This window comes from Bos taurus, chromosome 23, assembly GCF_002263795.3.
Source record: "Bos taurus isolate L1 Dominette 01449 registration number 42190680 breed Hereford chromosome 23, ARS-UCD2.0, whole genome shotgun sequence".
NCBI lineage: Eukaryota > Metazoa > Chordata > Mammalia > Artiodactyla > Bovidae > Bos > Bos taurus.
In genome coordinates, this window is record NC_037350.1 from 48,982,383 (window position 1) to 48,998,079 (window position 15,697).

The 15,697-nt window shown below is 56.8% G+C and overlaps 1 protein-coding gene across 1 annotated transcript; it reads left to right on the top strand.

Annotated features, from left to right (window-relative positions):
* Window positions 1-3,647: 3,647 nt before the first annotated feature.
* On the top strand, window positions 3,648-12,495 carry NRN1 (neuritin 1). Its single transcript, NM_001046438.1, is given in 3 exon segments — window positions 3,648-3,930; window positions 7,965-8,109; window positions 11,364-12,495. Coding segments are annotated over 3 exon segments (429 nt in total). The 5' UTR covers window positions 3,648-3,875; the 3' UTR covers window positions 11,593-12,495.
* The last annotated feature ends 3,202 nt before the right edge of the window (window positions 12,496-15,697 follow it).

Here is a 15,697-nt window from a genome sequence, read left to right on the forward strand (position 1 = left end):
GTAAAGAATCCACCTGCTAATGCAGGAGACCAGGGGTTCAGTCCCTGGGTCAGGAAGATCCTCTGGAGAAGGGAATGGCAACCCACTCCAGTGTTCTTGCCTGGAGAATCAATCCCATGGACAGAGGAGCCTACAGACAAATACCATGGACAGAGACGGGCTACAGTCCACAGGGTTGCAGAAGAGTCAGACTTGACTTAGCGAGTAAGCAACAGCAAACAGCATAAATATGACAGACTAAATTTATGAGCGGCAGGTATTGTTAGACCAATCCATTTTAGTATAGCAGTGGGTTTTTTTCTGACCCAAGAAAAGGTAGTATTTCCTAGTTAGCCCTAGCAATTGCTCTTGCAAATAATTTCAAAGGCTTTTTTTGTTTGTTTTAAGTGGCAGCATCTTGAAGGCCCACTTACGATGGTTTGGTAGAGAGAGTTGGGAAATGGACTGCTCCGTGTTTTGCCCTGTTGCCAATGCAAGAACACACGCACCCTCATCAGGTGCCTACGTGTATGTGGAACACTGCCTGCCGCTGAGATGGGGGCTTCAGGACCACCAACCGAGAAGGAAAGGCAGTGCCAACCAGACTTACAGACCATGGTCTCTTCCTGGTAGACTTGGGGACAAGGAGTTTTGTATATTCACATCTTAATTATGCAGACCGACTTCCAGGGGTACCTCTGGTTCAATTTGATATGTAGATCCAAACAGCACCACTGACTTTTTTTTCTCTTATCCTGAATAGTATTTGTTTCTTTAAGTTTAAATGAAATGATTTATCAAAAGGAAACATGTCCTCTGCAAGAAGGCGCCTGGAACTAGCATCGTTTATTCCTTGGGCGGCACCTCCACAGTATTTTGGAAAACCTCCTGTTCACAAAACCCCGAAGGTGAAAACCATCTTGGAGATCACCTAGTCCGATCTCCTCTGTTTTTCAGATCACCAGACCTCAACTCAGAGAAGCAGGGGTGGGGGAGGGGGGCCGGGGGACCGACAAGGGCCGGTCATCACAGTACTGACAACACAAGGCCTGGTTACCTGCGCTTCCCACTCTAGTCCACCGCTCTTTCGCCTCAAGTATGATGTGGAGTGGACGTTTCAAATTAAAAAAAGAAAGGAGGAAACTTTCTCCAAGTCCACCTTCAACCATGGGTTTTGCCCGCAATGTTCGCAAAAAGCCAGCATGCGTTGGTAACTAGGAATTTCATTATCCTTTAACTAAGGGATTAGGGGGAAACAACCTCGCAAGCAGTACCAATTGCAGAACGACCTGGACTTTTAAAAATAAAAATAATTAAAAAATAAAACAAAACAGCATCTGCTTTCAGCCATTCACCCCATATCATTTATGCGTGGTACTGACTCTACTCTCACTTTCCAAACGACCCACAGCAGCGAGGGGACGCTGGGCTGCAAGTGGACGAAAGTGCAGAGAAGGCCCGCGTGGGGTCCCAGGGGCGGCGCCCCTCCCCCCTCAGCACGCGCCCACCTGACGCTGGCGGCTGTGCGCATGCGCAGACCGCCCGCACCCCCGACTTCACTCTGCTTTATTTAGGCCTTCAGCTCTGCCTGCTCATACGCCCCCAGCGCCCCAAGTTCTGATGACAGGGGGCAGGGTGGGGGAAATCCCAGGGCACTCTTGGAAGCTCCTGAGTGGGTGGGCAGGAAAAAAGGCAAGGACGTTGAGGACAAATACATCCTTTTCCCGCCGCCCCCCACAGCGGGCCCCGCAGCAATCTGGGCCGGGCGCGGGAGCCCCAAGTCTGGGCCGAGCTGGGCCGGGGCACGCGCGTGGGGCCCCGGGGGTGGGGCGGAGCCGTGGGCGGGCCTGCGGCGGCTCCCCCGAGGCCCCGCCCCTCGGGCCAACCTCTCGCCTCGCCATTGGAGGGCGTGGGGGGCGGGTCCCAGGGACACCCCCCCTCTCGCCACCGGCCCCCGCCCCGCCCCCCGCCGCCCACGTTTTCCGCTCCTCCAGGCGCCTTCCCTGCGCAGGGAAAGGAAACACCCGGGGCGACCACACGGCCCCGGGACGCTGGAAAGGCGCGCCGCCCCGACCCCACCGCCCGGCCGCCCAGACCGTAGGCCTGGAGATGTCAGGGAGGGTGGGATACGGGGCCCCGCCCCCAGGCCCCCACCTCTGGGTGCGGGATCTGGCGGGTGCGGGTCACACAGTGCCGCAGTCAGGCCCCGCGCTCCCCTTTAGCGCGTCACCCTCCACCGCCCTTCTTTCGCCCCTTCTTCCCCTTTCCCCGTCTCTGCATCCCCGAAGAGACGCGAGCGCCGATGGCGCGGATCCGAGGGAAAGTGAATTCGACTCGATGTCACTTTAACGACTTGCATAGCTACTGCTCACTTAACATCTCGTTTTCTCCTGTAATTTGGGGAGATTTAAGGGGTCGTTTTCATTTCTTTTTTCTCTTCATGCGCTTAAAGTTGGCCGACTGCTTCCTTAGCATGTGATGAAAGAAGCTAGAGTTTAGGCTTCTCTTGGTGCAGAGAAAGGGAAGGAAACCAAAGCTTAACGGCGTTTAGGAAGAAAATAGCTCTGTTCCTTTCTCATCCTTAACTCACGCTGCTGGGTAGCAGCACCTCTCAGGAGCACAGGCGCAGCTGCAGAATCGCTTGGTTGCAGAGAAGGCTGCGTCTACAAGGGTTTGCGCCCGAGCACCAAAACAGTGCAGGTGTGTGTGGATCCGGGTGTGCGTGTGCGTACGTGAGGTACGTGTGCGCGTGTTTGTGCGGCCCAATAACAACAAAAAAAAATCTCAAGAGGCGCATCAGGATCTGAAGGAACCCCTCACACTAGTGATCGCCTCGGAAATTTCCCAAAGGTCTGAGAGTTAGTAAATCCCTTGATCCGACAGTCGCCTTTGCAGAGCTCCTTCCTGCCGGCTCTCCCCGCTCTCCAAGATAGGTGATGCCACGTCTCTAGAAGCGGCCTCTTGCCTGCGCGGGCATCACGGAGGGCACGCGGTGCACATTTCGGGGGCCCCGAGGGTGAAGAGTAAACCCCGGGGCCCCGCCGTGTGCGCGCGCTCCGGGCCCTGCGTGCGGGAGGGTCTGGGGCGCTCCGCTGGGTTCGCGGGCACGCGCGTGTGTGTGCGTGAGTGTGCGCTCACGCGCTCCAAGCCGTGCCCCTGAGCCCAGCCGCAGGGTTGGAGAACGCGAGCAGGCCAGCGCAGGGGGCAGGTGGGGGTGTCAGATTCTTAGAGCTGAGCTGTTTTCCCCTCCAGCTCCCGCTCCTCTGAACCCGGCTGCAACGTAGGGAGGGGGCTGGATTCGCCCAGGAGCTGGTGGAGGAGCGGGCTGAAACAATCGAGTGGGCGCGCCAGGACTACCCGGCTGCAGGCGGGGAGGGGAGAGGGAGCCCCGCTTCTGCGCAGAGAGGGGGCGGGGTTGGGGGGGCCCCGGGAACAGCGAGGAGGCGGGGGTGGCCGCCGAGCTGGGGAAGTGGTCCCCCCCAACCCCCGAGAGGCGAGAACTCTCCGGACAGCGCATTAATTGGAGATAACTGATTAATTCGAGCTTCTGATGACTATAAATGGCGATTCTCTACCAAGGTGTCTTTATTTAAAAAAAAAAATCGTTCCGTGTCATCCCCCACGTCAGGCCGGCTCGTGGGCGTGAGGCTGTACTTCCTCCGCCCCCTCCTAATGGAGTGAACCATTCCCAGCTCTCCCCCTCCCTCGGCCTCTCTCTCTCTCTTTCTCTCCCTTCCTCGCTCCCTCTCTTTCTCTCCTCCCTCTGCCTTCCCCGTGCATAAAGTCTCCGTCGCCCCTGGAACTTGTTGGCAATGCCTATTTTTCAGCTTTCCCCCGCGTTCTCCAAACTAACTATTTAAAGGTCTGCGGTCGCAAATGGTTTGACTAAACGTAGGATGGGACTTAAGTTGAACGGCAGATACATTTCACTGATCCTCGCGGTGCAAATAGGTAAGTGGACGGCGGGCCGGGCTCGAGGAGGGCGGCGGGCGGCCGGGCCCGAGGCACCCGGGGGGACCGACTGGCCCGCGGTCGCCCGGGGGTGCGGAGAAGCCGGCAAACCCCCAGGGATGGGGGCATGGCTCCTAGGGACTGGCGCGTCCCGGGTTGGTTTTGCTAAAAAAGAGAGAGAGAGAGACTCCAAATGTTCGCCAGGAAGTGTGTGCGGCGGGCTGTTTTCTGGAAGGGGCTTTCCCCTCTTTTTACAAAGCGCACGTCCGTATTTGCTTCTTTCTCTTGGGTGCACCAGGTTTGGTGCGCTTTGGGGAAATGCATTGCTCCCTGCCATGCTGCAAGGCTTTATTTTGAAGGGTCGAAAGGTGAATGCAGGAACAAGATGGCTAGGCAGCTAGAACTGGAAAGTTTATGTGCAGAATGCAAAGATATTCTGGGGCTCAGACTGCTGCATTTAGAACTTTGTCATTCTCCCGCCGCCCCCCCCCCAATATCCTAACTGCAGCATTCACACTGGGCACCTCAGACAGGTCTAGGGGGCAAATTGAGAATGATAGGGAACCCCAGAGTATATCTTTCAATACGCTTATCATTAAGGAGCTTGAGTTCGGCTAAATATATATGGATATAATTTTCTATGCACGTTTGCCTCTTCTTTTCCACACAGGCATCTGTATGTTATATACGGGAAAGGGTTAAGAAGTGTTTGCAATATATGGTGTTGGGTGTTTGTAATTTTTGCTAGTTTGGGATTGATTATGGATGGATTTATACAGTCCCCATTTTATGTTAAGGAATCTTGAGTCCTAGTTCCACTGTCGTTGGGGCTTTTGAAAGTTCATATTTTTTTTTCCATCCAAAATAAAGAAGGCGTAATGGAAGGGAACACGAGAAAACTCCCTTCTCTGTTGCTGGGTCAGAGCATTAATTAATGTAGCCTCAAAGTGAAAGTGAAGCAGATTATTAATAGAATGGACAAGAGAAAAAATAGAAACTCTTCAAATGGGTTTTCTGGAGAGGAGGGAATTGTTGGCTCCTGTCATTTGAGGCTGTAGCATTCTTTGCAGACAAATCCTTGCAGTATTGCGGGAGGGGGGTGCTTTAGGGAATTGGTTTGGTTGGGGCAAGAGATGAAATGAATAACATTTTTCTTCATGAGAAATGTGGAACAAACAGGCTTTGGAGTTATCTAAACATTAACATAGATTCTTTGCAATAGGTTTTTATGCATTTGACAGGATTTTCAGAATCTGATTTTCCTTTTTGCATGAACATTGTAGGGATTTTAGAGTGTACAGATGCAGGATGTCAGCGGCATTTCCTTTAATTCCAAGAAATGATTTGATGTTTTGAATCTTTGACATTCATGCAAAGAGGTGCAATAAATAAAGAACATTTCTGATTGCAACAAATCCCTTAGATCTTGGAAATAAGTGGATGTGGTTTTTGCAATGACTGCAGATTTTTACAGAGCAGGAGACAGCAGTTGTTTTTGATATAGAGCTTGTAATCAGCAAAGGTTTGGGACTCTGCATTCCCTGTGAGAAATAACCTTACTTTGAACGGGGTAAAAAAGACAGAGACTGTGCATGTGAAATACGCTTGAAACACATTAACCTCAGCCGGGAAATGACCATTTGTTGGCTGTGGAATTGAAATTGAGTGTGTTTGTTCCCGAATGCCTGCCCTTTCCCGAACCGGAGGCTCGATCTTTATTAATTCATGGCTGGGAGCTGTCCCAAATCACTGACATTTGGCAAGAAAAATGGGGGTTGGGCAAAGAGGGGGAGGTGGAGGGGTGGTGAAGGCGAATGAAGACTAGGCGGGAGGAAGTTTGGAATGAATGAGAGGTCGAACAAATGAATGAACGGAAGGAGATGGCACAAGACACGGACACGGTGGAGGACAGGGAAGTAGCCCAGGTCACCCGCCCGAGCCTCGATGAAGCAGGGCTCAGGAAGGACAGCCAGGGTCGCCCGGACTGAGATCTGCCCCGCTGCAGGAGCCTTCCAAACGCGGCCGGGGGCAAGCCCCGGCCTCCCCAGCCAACTAGAGACCGAGGAGTCCAAGTTGCGAAAGACAGAATTTTCACGACTTATTTTACACGCACGCGCGCACACACATGCGCGCTGTGGAAGGGTTTCCAGCAGCCCCTGAAAACATACCACGGCAGAAGCGCTTCCCGCGTCCCCCCCAGCCCGCTCCCCGACCCCGGAGAACCCAATTCCCCTTTAAAGTATTGTCAGTGCATCTTAGGTGCTGCTTTTTCGCCACCAAGTTTTAGGGATGAAGGTGAGAAGAGATTGGGGGCCGGGGAGAGAGGATGGACTGTATTTTATTTCCTTTACTCGCTGCAAAGCAGCGCTTGCGGTGTGGTTTACAGGGGACGCCGCGCAGGGCTCATTTCATCCGCCCTCGTTCTGTTAGAACAAAAATTCGTTTATTCCTTCATTCTAGCTCAGTGTTCTAGCTGATACTGCAGTCCAAGGGCTCTTGCTATTTCGTGAGGGGACCGGGAGATTGACGAAGGTTGACGTATCGGCCCGAGCTTCCCGTTCCGGATTAGAAAGCTTAAGGCCCGCCCCGCTCTCCCTGCAGCAGTTTGCAAATGGTGTGCTCTTGGAGGCCTCTGCGGGTTCGGTCACCTTCCCCCTTGCCTGCTCCTGGCCCAGGGACCGGCGGCTGGGGGCGGTGAGGTGTCCGGTCCTCCCGGGAGACACACGCGAGCCGTGGCGCCCAGAACGCCGCCTGGAAGCGGCGGGCGCTCAGGGCCTGGACCCTGGAGGCCCCTCTCTCCCCTTCCCTCGCCCGGCAGCGCACATCTGCGCTTCGCGTGCGCACTCCTGGCGCCCAGGGTGCTTTTGGCCGCTGGCTTAGGCATCTTCAGCTCGGTTCGTGCCTTGGGATGGAGAGAAAGGGCCTCGGCAGCGCAGCCGCCGCCTGGAGCCCATCTCTCGGGTCCCGTGCCTCGGGGCTTGGCCGACCTGAGACTAGCATCAAGGACTCGGTGTCCCCTGGGTTTCCTCCTCCACCTGCTGCCACCGCCCCGGCTGCGACCCGGGCCCCTCTGGAGGGAGCCGCGAGCCAGAGGCCGAGATCCCCTGGCGGCAGCCAACCCGGCCCCCAGCTGCAGAGCTGGGGCTTGAAGAGGAAGGGTCGCGCCTCGTCGCTGGCTGGCGGAGCCAGGCTGGTTTTTCCCGAGGAGCTGAGCAAGGCAGAGGGAAGCAAGGGACCGGCCTCGGGGATCTGGCCTCCGGGACGTGACCCGGGGTCTCGAGCTCAGACACATCCTGACCCTGCCGGCCCTAACTGCCCGGGACCACCCTTTCCCCTCCCAGTCTAGGGGTGTAGGGCTTGCAGACGAGGGCCTCACTAGGAACTCCACGGTAGACGATCCCTGTTATAGTGAAACAATCCAAGTCAGTGGCTGCTGGGGGCTTCCAGAGAATTTATTTATTCGTTCAGCAGTGCTTGCCCAGCACCCGCTAAGCAGCGGGCCCCAAGCCCAGGGATTGTTCACAGACTTGGCCCTCGGCGGCTCCCAGCTCTGAGCCTCCCAGCCCCTTCCTCACCCCTGCACTGTGCTGTCACACCCCTCCATCACCTCACAAAAGGGAAACCGCACTTCGAGAGCCTTGATGGGCCGGCTAAGGGTGTGTTGGGGAAGCGAAGCAGAGAGCCAGGAGAAAGAAATAAAAAGGCGGGGGAGGTGAGATGACAGAGCGAAGGAAACCGAAAAAGATGCAGAGAGCGATGCAGGCAGGGGTCGCACGGTAGGAAATAGGAAAGGCCTGGACTCCCCCAACCCCACACGCGCGCGCACGGGCCACCTGCAGAAGACGCTGGGTTGCCTGCAGCTCAGTCGTTCTCGGGCCCCACCGTTCATTCACCTTTGGCCCTGGTGCGCCCCGAGCCTGGGCGCCACTGGACACAGCTGGATGGGGCGATGCTCACTGGGTCCTGGGGGTCAGGCTGCGGGGCTCCAGGGCCGGGTGGTGGCACCACTGACCAGTGTCCCCTGCTCCCCGCAGCGTACCTGGTGCAGGCCGTGAGAGCAGCGGGCAAGTGCGATGCGGTCTTTAAGGGCTTTTCAGACTGTTTGCTCAAGCTGGGCGACAGCATGGCCAACTACCCGCAGGGCCTGGACGACAAGACGAACATCAAGACCGTGTGCACGTAAGTGTCCTCTCTGTTGCGCGAGGTTCGGTGCTGGGGGGCGCACTGTGGAGGTGGGAGGGCACCTTGCCTCCCGCCCTCAGGCCTTGGCTGGGGCCTGCCCTGCCCAAGGGGACCCTGTGGCCTGGAATGGGCAGAGGAAGATCCTTTCCTTGGGGCTCAGTCCCACGCTCCGCACCCTGACCCGTGCGCACAGAGGCCCGCGCAACCCGCACCCTGGAACCTCCGGATCCAGGGGCGAGAGGGCACCACCGAGAGCTGCTGGCAGCTCCTCTCCAGGCTTTGAGGCCCTCTTCCTCTTCCTCTCCTGCTGCGGGAAGGAGCACTTCAACCAGGACAGTTGGTTTGGCTTGAGGGGCGTTTTAGGTAGTTCTACCAGGTTTGCCTAAAAGGAAAGGAACGCCCCTATTTTGTCCCCTTCCTCTAATAAAATTCCCCTCTGGCACAGGCCAAGAAACTTCACTGGCAGCAAGTGAGTGCAGATCCCTCTTTCTCTTTCGAGGAGAGAAACTGAAAGAATATTTTATTTTGTGCAGACGGCTTTGCCCAAATGTCCAGTAACCGTCTCTGTGGAGTTTATAGCCAATTTGGAGCTCTAGGGTAGCTATCCTCCTCGCTTATCCCCCCACTTCCTGCATCTGCAAGGTGTCCCCAGCCCAGGGCAGCTAAGGGCCTAACAAGGCCCAGGGGTGTTTGCCCAGAGCCTGGCTAGAAAGCACAGCTCCCAGTGGCAAATAAGGGTAGCAGAGTACTGTGGAGGGTCAGTCACATCTCAGCTGAGGCAGACCTTAGAAATACCCCCATCTTCTGCAAGACACATGCACACACACTTTCGTTTTATTTTTCAAAAACAGTTGTAACCCTTCCCACCCCCATCACGGCCCTTCCTGTAAAGCCCAGGTAAAAGGTGTTCCTTGTTTCCCGTAGGTTGCAGTGACCACTTTCTGCACCCTCCTTTGTACATTCGCAAGTCCTTCCTCTCTCCCTAATTCCTTGGGGGTGGCATGTTATTTGTTAAGCACTGAGTAGTTCAATGGGAGTGAATTTTGCTACACGCTTTCTTCAATACCCTGGTGTCCACCAGAAACCACAGCAGCCAAGTGGCTGCTACTTTCCTACCAGGAAAGGGACAAAAGGCTGGGTCTGGGATGCACACCCACCTGCTTTAGTCCTAAATGCCTAATGACAGGGAAGAAAGTACCTATAAAGATGGGCAAAAGCCTAAACAGAGATCAGCTCTCAATTCCTCCATCGTTTGCCAGAATTTACTTATTCCAAGCTGTTGGTTTCTTACCAGGAAAATGGAAATGGGGCGGGGCCCTCCCAGAGGTGGCAAACCACAGCTGGGCCGAGAGACTGCCACTCTGTTGGTGGCACTGAAGGCCACCTCCTCTCAGTGCCGGTGCTTAGTCGCTCAGCCATGTCCGACTCTGCAACTCCATGGACTACAGCCCGCCAGGCTCCTCTGTCCATGGGGATTCTCCAGGCAAAAATACTGGAGTGGGTTGCCAAGCCCTCCTCCAGGGGATCTTCCCAAGCCGGAGATCGAACCCAGGTCTCCCGAATTGCAGGCAGATTCTTTACCATCTGAGTCACCAGGGAAGCCCACCTCCTCTCAGACCCACCTGGATTCTGTCCTCCCCTGACCAATCTCTCTTCCAGGAAGACCTGGTCCCCATCTGGTCATGCATAAAGAAAGGAGAGATTGAAACATCCTTTGGGAGGTGTAATTATGCAGAGAGCTGTCCTGCCGCCTCTCCATTTCTCTAAATCTCAGTATTTATTACAAATTGAGGAACTTGGAAGGCCTGTGCCCCAGGCCCTGCAGTCCTCATAAATCAGAGACTCACGGAGATCATTAGAAAGCAGCCGGAGCTCAAGGCAGTCCAACAGACCTTTATAACTTGACTGTCAGCCAGAAGACGGGGTGGGAGTTGGAAACCAGGACAAAGCCTGCCTTCAGCGTGCTTACAGTCCAGGCCGGTGAGCAGAAAGGAGGGAGGGGAGGAAAGAACGCACAAATTTCGTGGAGGGCCCTCGCTGGTGACCTGACACCAAGGGCCCTGGGGAAGGGGGAGCCAGACCGGAGTTAGCAAGACGGCACGGATCGACCCAGCCCCGAAAGGAGACAGCGGCCCAGGAATCGATCACGGGTTGGAATTATATTTAGTCTGGAGATCTATTTTGGGTTTTCAGAGGAAAAGGGGGGCAAAAAAAAAAAAAAAAGGACAAGTTGGATGAAGGTTGTGGGGGCGGGGCTAGAAGCCGAGCCCGGGAGGATAGAGCGGCCGAGGAAGGCACTGGCTCCGGAAGAGGCGAGCAGGGAGGACTGGGAGCCCGGCCCCTCGAAGGCCGGCGCGGCGGGCTCTACGCTGGCCACGGGCCCTGCGCCTGGGGGCGGGGGGCTGGCACCACCTCCCGAAGGTCGCGGGGGTCCAGGGCCGCGGAAAGGCCTGGGGGTGAGGGGTTGGGGAGAGCAGGGACCCGGGGCGCAGGGCCTGAGCTCTAGGGGTTAAGGAAGCTGGAGGAGGCGAGGGGGCCGGCCCGGGGGCACGGGCGCTGGCACTCACCGACTCCGGGGAGGCAGAGGCGGGCGGCCGTCTCCGCACCGGATCCGAGCCGGGAGGGTGAGGCGAGGGGCCGCGAAGGACCGAAGCGAGCGAGGAAGAGGAGGGTGCGACGAAGGGACCCGGGGGGAAACCCGAGGGGAGGAAAAAGGACGAAGACAAAGAAGGGGAGAGAAGGGAGACGAGGAAAGCGGGAGACAAAAGGCGGAGCGGAGGAGACGGAAGGCCGAGGCGAGCGGGCGCGGCGGCTTGGAGACGGAGGGAGGGGAAGGAAGGGCGAGGGGAGGGGGCGCGGAGCAGCGGGGAGGGCCGCGCGCCGCGCCGACCGGCCGTCCTGCAAGCCGAGAGGCATTAATGGGCGGCAGCTTGCGCGGCTTAGCGCTGTTTTCCTAGCTGTGCCCGCCGAGGCCGGCAATCTGTCAGCGCAAGCCCAGGTGCCAGCGCGGCGCCGTGGGCGCGAAACCCGACCGGGAAGGGGCGGCCCCACCTTGGACAGCGGCTCCCCGGACTGGACGAGGTCCCGGGGGAGGGGGTAAGGGGGAGAGAGACGGGGCGCCCCGGGCTGCAGAGAGGAGGGTCGCCGGGAGCTTGGCCGGGCCGCGAGGGGGACACTCGCGTGGGCGCAGGCCCGGGGTCCTGTCCGCGCCCACAGTGAACCTCCTTCTGCTCTGTTCTGTTCCTCGCCAGATACTGGGAGGATTTCCACAGCTGCACGGTCACGGCCCTTACGGATTGCCAAGAAGGGGCGAAAGATATGTGGGATAAACTGAGAAAAGAATCCAAAAATCTCAACATCCAAGGCAGCTTATTCGAACTCTGCGGCGGCGGCAACGGGGCGGCGGGGCCCCTGCTCCCGGCGCTGCCAGTGCTCCTGGTGTCTCTCTCGGCAGCTTTAGCGACCTGGCTTTCCTTCTGAGCGCCGGGTCGGCTCCCCTCGCGCGCGCCCGCACTCACGCCATGCTCCCGGAAACCGAGAGGAAGATCCATACGTTCTTTGGGGACGTTGTGATTCTCTGTGATGCTGAAAACACTCATATGGGAATTGTGGGAAATCCTGATTCTCTTTCTGATTTCGTTTGGTTCCTTGTGTTTCATTTGCCAAATGTTACCGATCAGTGAGCAAGCGAGCACAGCCAAAACTCGGACCTCAGCTTCAGTCCGTCTTCACACAGAAATACGAAAACGGCAAACCCACCCCATTCTTTTTTTTTCTTTAATTTTTATTTTTTTTTTGGCACAAGAATCTCAGGAACGGCCCTGGGCCGCCTACTATATTAATCATGTGAATACATGACCAATGATGGGCTCCTCCTAACAGGAAAGAGGAGAGGAGAAGGCCAGGGAAATGCATTGAAGAGAGCAGCATCTCGTGAATAATTCACGCTCACTGTCTTTCTAACACAGAATCTTGTTTTGATCATTTCCACTGCACATTTCTCCTCGAGAAAAGTGAAAGGACAGATGGCCTTGTGTTTCAAGGCTACAATGGGGAGAGGGAGGGAGTTGAGGAAACCTCGGGTCAGAGGTGCAGGCTGCCAGAAGCAACGCTGCTGACGTCACTGAAAGATTAAGCTTTACCTGCTCGTGTTGATGCATCTTTCGAAGTCCACTGCCTTGGTTTTCCCTCTTGTTTTAGCTGTTCCACATACAGTAATACCTGAATAGCCAACGGTATAGATCACAAGGGGGGGATGTTAAATGTTAATCTAAAATATAGTTAAAAAAAGATTTTGACATAAAAGAGCCTTGATTTTAAAAAAAGAGAGAGATGTAATTTAAAAAGTTTATTATAAATTAAATTCAGCAAAAAAAAAAAAAAGATTTGCTACAAAGTATAGAGAAGTATAAAATAAAAGTTATTGTTTGAATAGGGGTGTCCTCTGTTTCCTGCCCCAAGCCTACTTTCTTGGCGAGTTCTCTTGGGGTTCCCTGAAGGAACACAGGATGCCAGGTGGTAAATTCACCAGCTCACCAGCCATCTGTTAACCTACCGTCCTCAAGCCGTGGGTTACCAGAACATCTTGCCACTTCCCTGAAATCGTGTTTGCTTAAGAGAAAGGGGAAGCTATATTTTACTTCTGTAAGCCAAAAGGCAGGGGTCCTTCCTAGGGGAGGTTTGGGGGCGCTGGCCTTGCGCGCCTCTGAGAATGCACACGCGGACCCACGCGGGTCGGAAGCCCGAGCCCCGGCCTGCCGGCCGAGCCCTGCTCGCGACTCGCCGCTTCCTCTGCGGTGGCCGGAGGCAGCTCTCAGAGGAACCACCATTAAGGGCTCCAGCGGAGGGGCCAGAGGCGTGGTCCCTGGCAGGGATCGGGCGAGCCCTTTCATAATTAATAAGACAGCTCAGCTGAAACGGCGAGGGCCCCATCGATCCCGCAGGCGAGCTGCTTCCACCTCCCCTATTTTTGGCCGGCTTGGTCTCACGGAGAAGTAACGGCCCGCGAGTAAACTCGGCGGAGCAGCCCTGGGTCTGGGACGGCCGGAGGAGAGCAGGCTGCGGGAGGCAGAGCCGAATGTGGGTCCCCGGGTTCCAGGGCGGCGAAGTCGGATTTCCTGGACAAAGTGAGGGTGGAGGTCGTGGCGGCGAGGCGGGGCGGTGCGGAAGCTGGCGGACCGCAACGGAGGCTGCGGAGGCGGCCGCGGGTGCCGGCGCCGGCTCCTAAGAGGGTGAGCGGGGGCCCTGAAATGCAATGTGTAAACAATCGCTGGAGTAACCGTTCATAAATCAAACCCAGTGGGTCGCAGCGCAATCTGCATTCCCCCCACGGATTGAATTCCAGCAACACATGCGTCCCTGCGCCCCGAGCACAGGGAAGCGGCGAGGATTCTGAACCGCGGCATCTATTAGCGCTGCCGGTTCACGCACGCGCTGCACCAGCCCCCTCCGGGGCATATTCCCCCGCCGCCTGCCCAACCCGCCAGCTCTCCTGCCCATCCCTTGTCTCAGGCCAAACCCAAGGAGATCTAGCTGCCTGCGCGCAGTGGTCACCCACCGAGGAACTCTGGTTGTTTGGCAAAATAGACTTTGGTTCTAGTTTCAATGGTAATTTTCGGTCTCAGTATAAATGGCATGATTCTAACCTGAGCTCAGCGCCTGGAATTCAAATTAAAATGTCTGAGCCTGTTTTAAATACGAATCTACTTAATGAGGGAGGGAGGTTAATAAAGAGCGCTTACACCGGCCATTCTTGCTTTAACATCTTCCCGCCTAGTCATGCCTCTTCCGGCCCCCAAAACGGGGGCGAACCAGCGCGCACCACTGGGCCCTTTGCTCGCCAAAGGAAAACGCACGCGACGTTCTCCCCAGGCTTGAGAGGGCAGGGCGGAGACCCCTGGGACACACGGAAGGCGCCCCTCCCCGCCACGGCGCGGGCTTCCCCCCTGGCAATCGACCACTTCCGAGGTCTGGAAGGAGACCAGGCGGAGGGAGGGGCTCCGTCGCCCTCTCCTGCAGGACCTGGTGCTCCTGCGGCCTCCCAGGCGGGGCTGCCCTCAAGGGAGGCCTGTCTCGGATCTTCCCTGGGAGCCTCCCGAAAGCTGGGTGCCGCGTAGGGGCTCCCTCGCCCTGTCTCAGGCCCCGGGCCCACCCTCACGTGCTCCTGGATGGAGCCCAGGTTCGCGGGGCGCACCTGGCGGGTTAGAGGCCGCTCCTTCTAGCTGCGGTGATTGTTCAGTTATTATCACGCCGTCTTCGACTGTAATTTGTTTAACCAGGATGACATCTCCATATGTTAGCTGGTGTTACCGTTTTTTTTTTTTTTTTTTTAAGCAGCTTCGCGGTAAGCCCTGATCCCAGCTCAGGGAGGTATTAACCAAGGTGAGCCGCAAGTCAGTCCCAAGGCGGAGGGGCGGGGCGGGGCGGGGGGTGGGGGTGCGGTGAGGAGTGACGATCAAGCAGGAAGGGGATGGGGTCTACCGTGCCGACCACCTGGGCCTGGTATTGCACTGGAGGACCTGGGACAGGGGAAGGGGCCTCCTGCCCTCCACCCTCTGTCCAAGTAGACTCAAGACACAGGAGTCAGCCCACCTGAGTGTGATGCTTGGTTATCTTCAGGAAAACCTCTGAGAAGCCCGCTCCAGAGTCCCTGCTCAGCCCGAGCCTTCGGGAGATGGATGTATAGGGGGGCGCAGAGAAGTGCAAGGGAAGGAGAAGGCCGAGGGCGTGCAAACTGAGGACTCAGGCCTGGGAGAAAGATGGGGGGCCTGACCCAGGAGTAGGGCTGGAGGGGCTGGAGGGAGGCAGTCGCCTTGGGCTGGAGACCCCAGAGCTGTGGGCCAGAGGCGGGGCTACAGATGAGCCTGCGGCCTGTTCTCATTCAGGACCCTCCGAAAAGCGAATCTGCACGAGGCTCCCCACGGAGATTTTCTTTCTGTGTATCTGGAAATCCTTTCACTCTGATGGATTCTGTGTGGGAGAGGCGAGTGGCCGCGCGGGGGGCGGGGTGGGGGGCGGGAACCGGGCAGGCTGAGCGCAAGCACTGGGAGTCCAGAGTCAGATGGATGGATAGAGGAGACAGAGAAGCCTTTTCTCCCTCCCCAAACTCCCTCCAAGCCTGGCAGAGTTGCTTCCGGAAGGTCTTCAGCCCTCCTCTCTCTCCCACTCCCTGCCCCCCACAAGGGGCTCCATCCTGGCAGGACCAGCTGGGCACCTGAGGGGTCCACACTCTGGAACAGTCCACCTCCCTGTCCCCCGGGGCCTGAGGGGGGGCTCCCGGCCACCCCTGCCTTCCTTCCCAATACCCACCAAAGGAGATCAAAGGACTGTGGCCTCACCCCTTGCCCGGAGTGAAAACAGAGTGGGAGGCGGGAGCCATGCACACACTTGCTCTCCCAGGAGTCACTGGTGGCCGCTGTCCGTGCCTGCCGAGGCCTGCGTGGCAGGGAACTATGCAAAGATGTAGTTTGGAGCTTTCCCCGAAGGAGAAGAACAGCATCTCCTGGGACCATGGCAGTCTGGGTACCAAACCCAAATACCAGAAGGAAAAAACTGGGCCGATAGAGAATAGACTTGTGATTGCCAA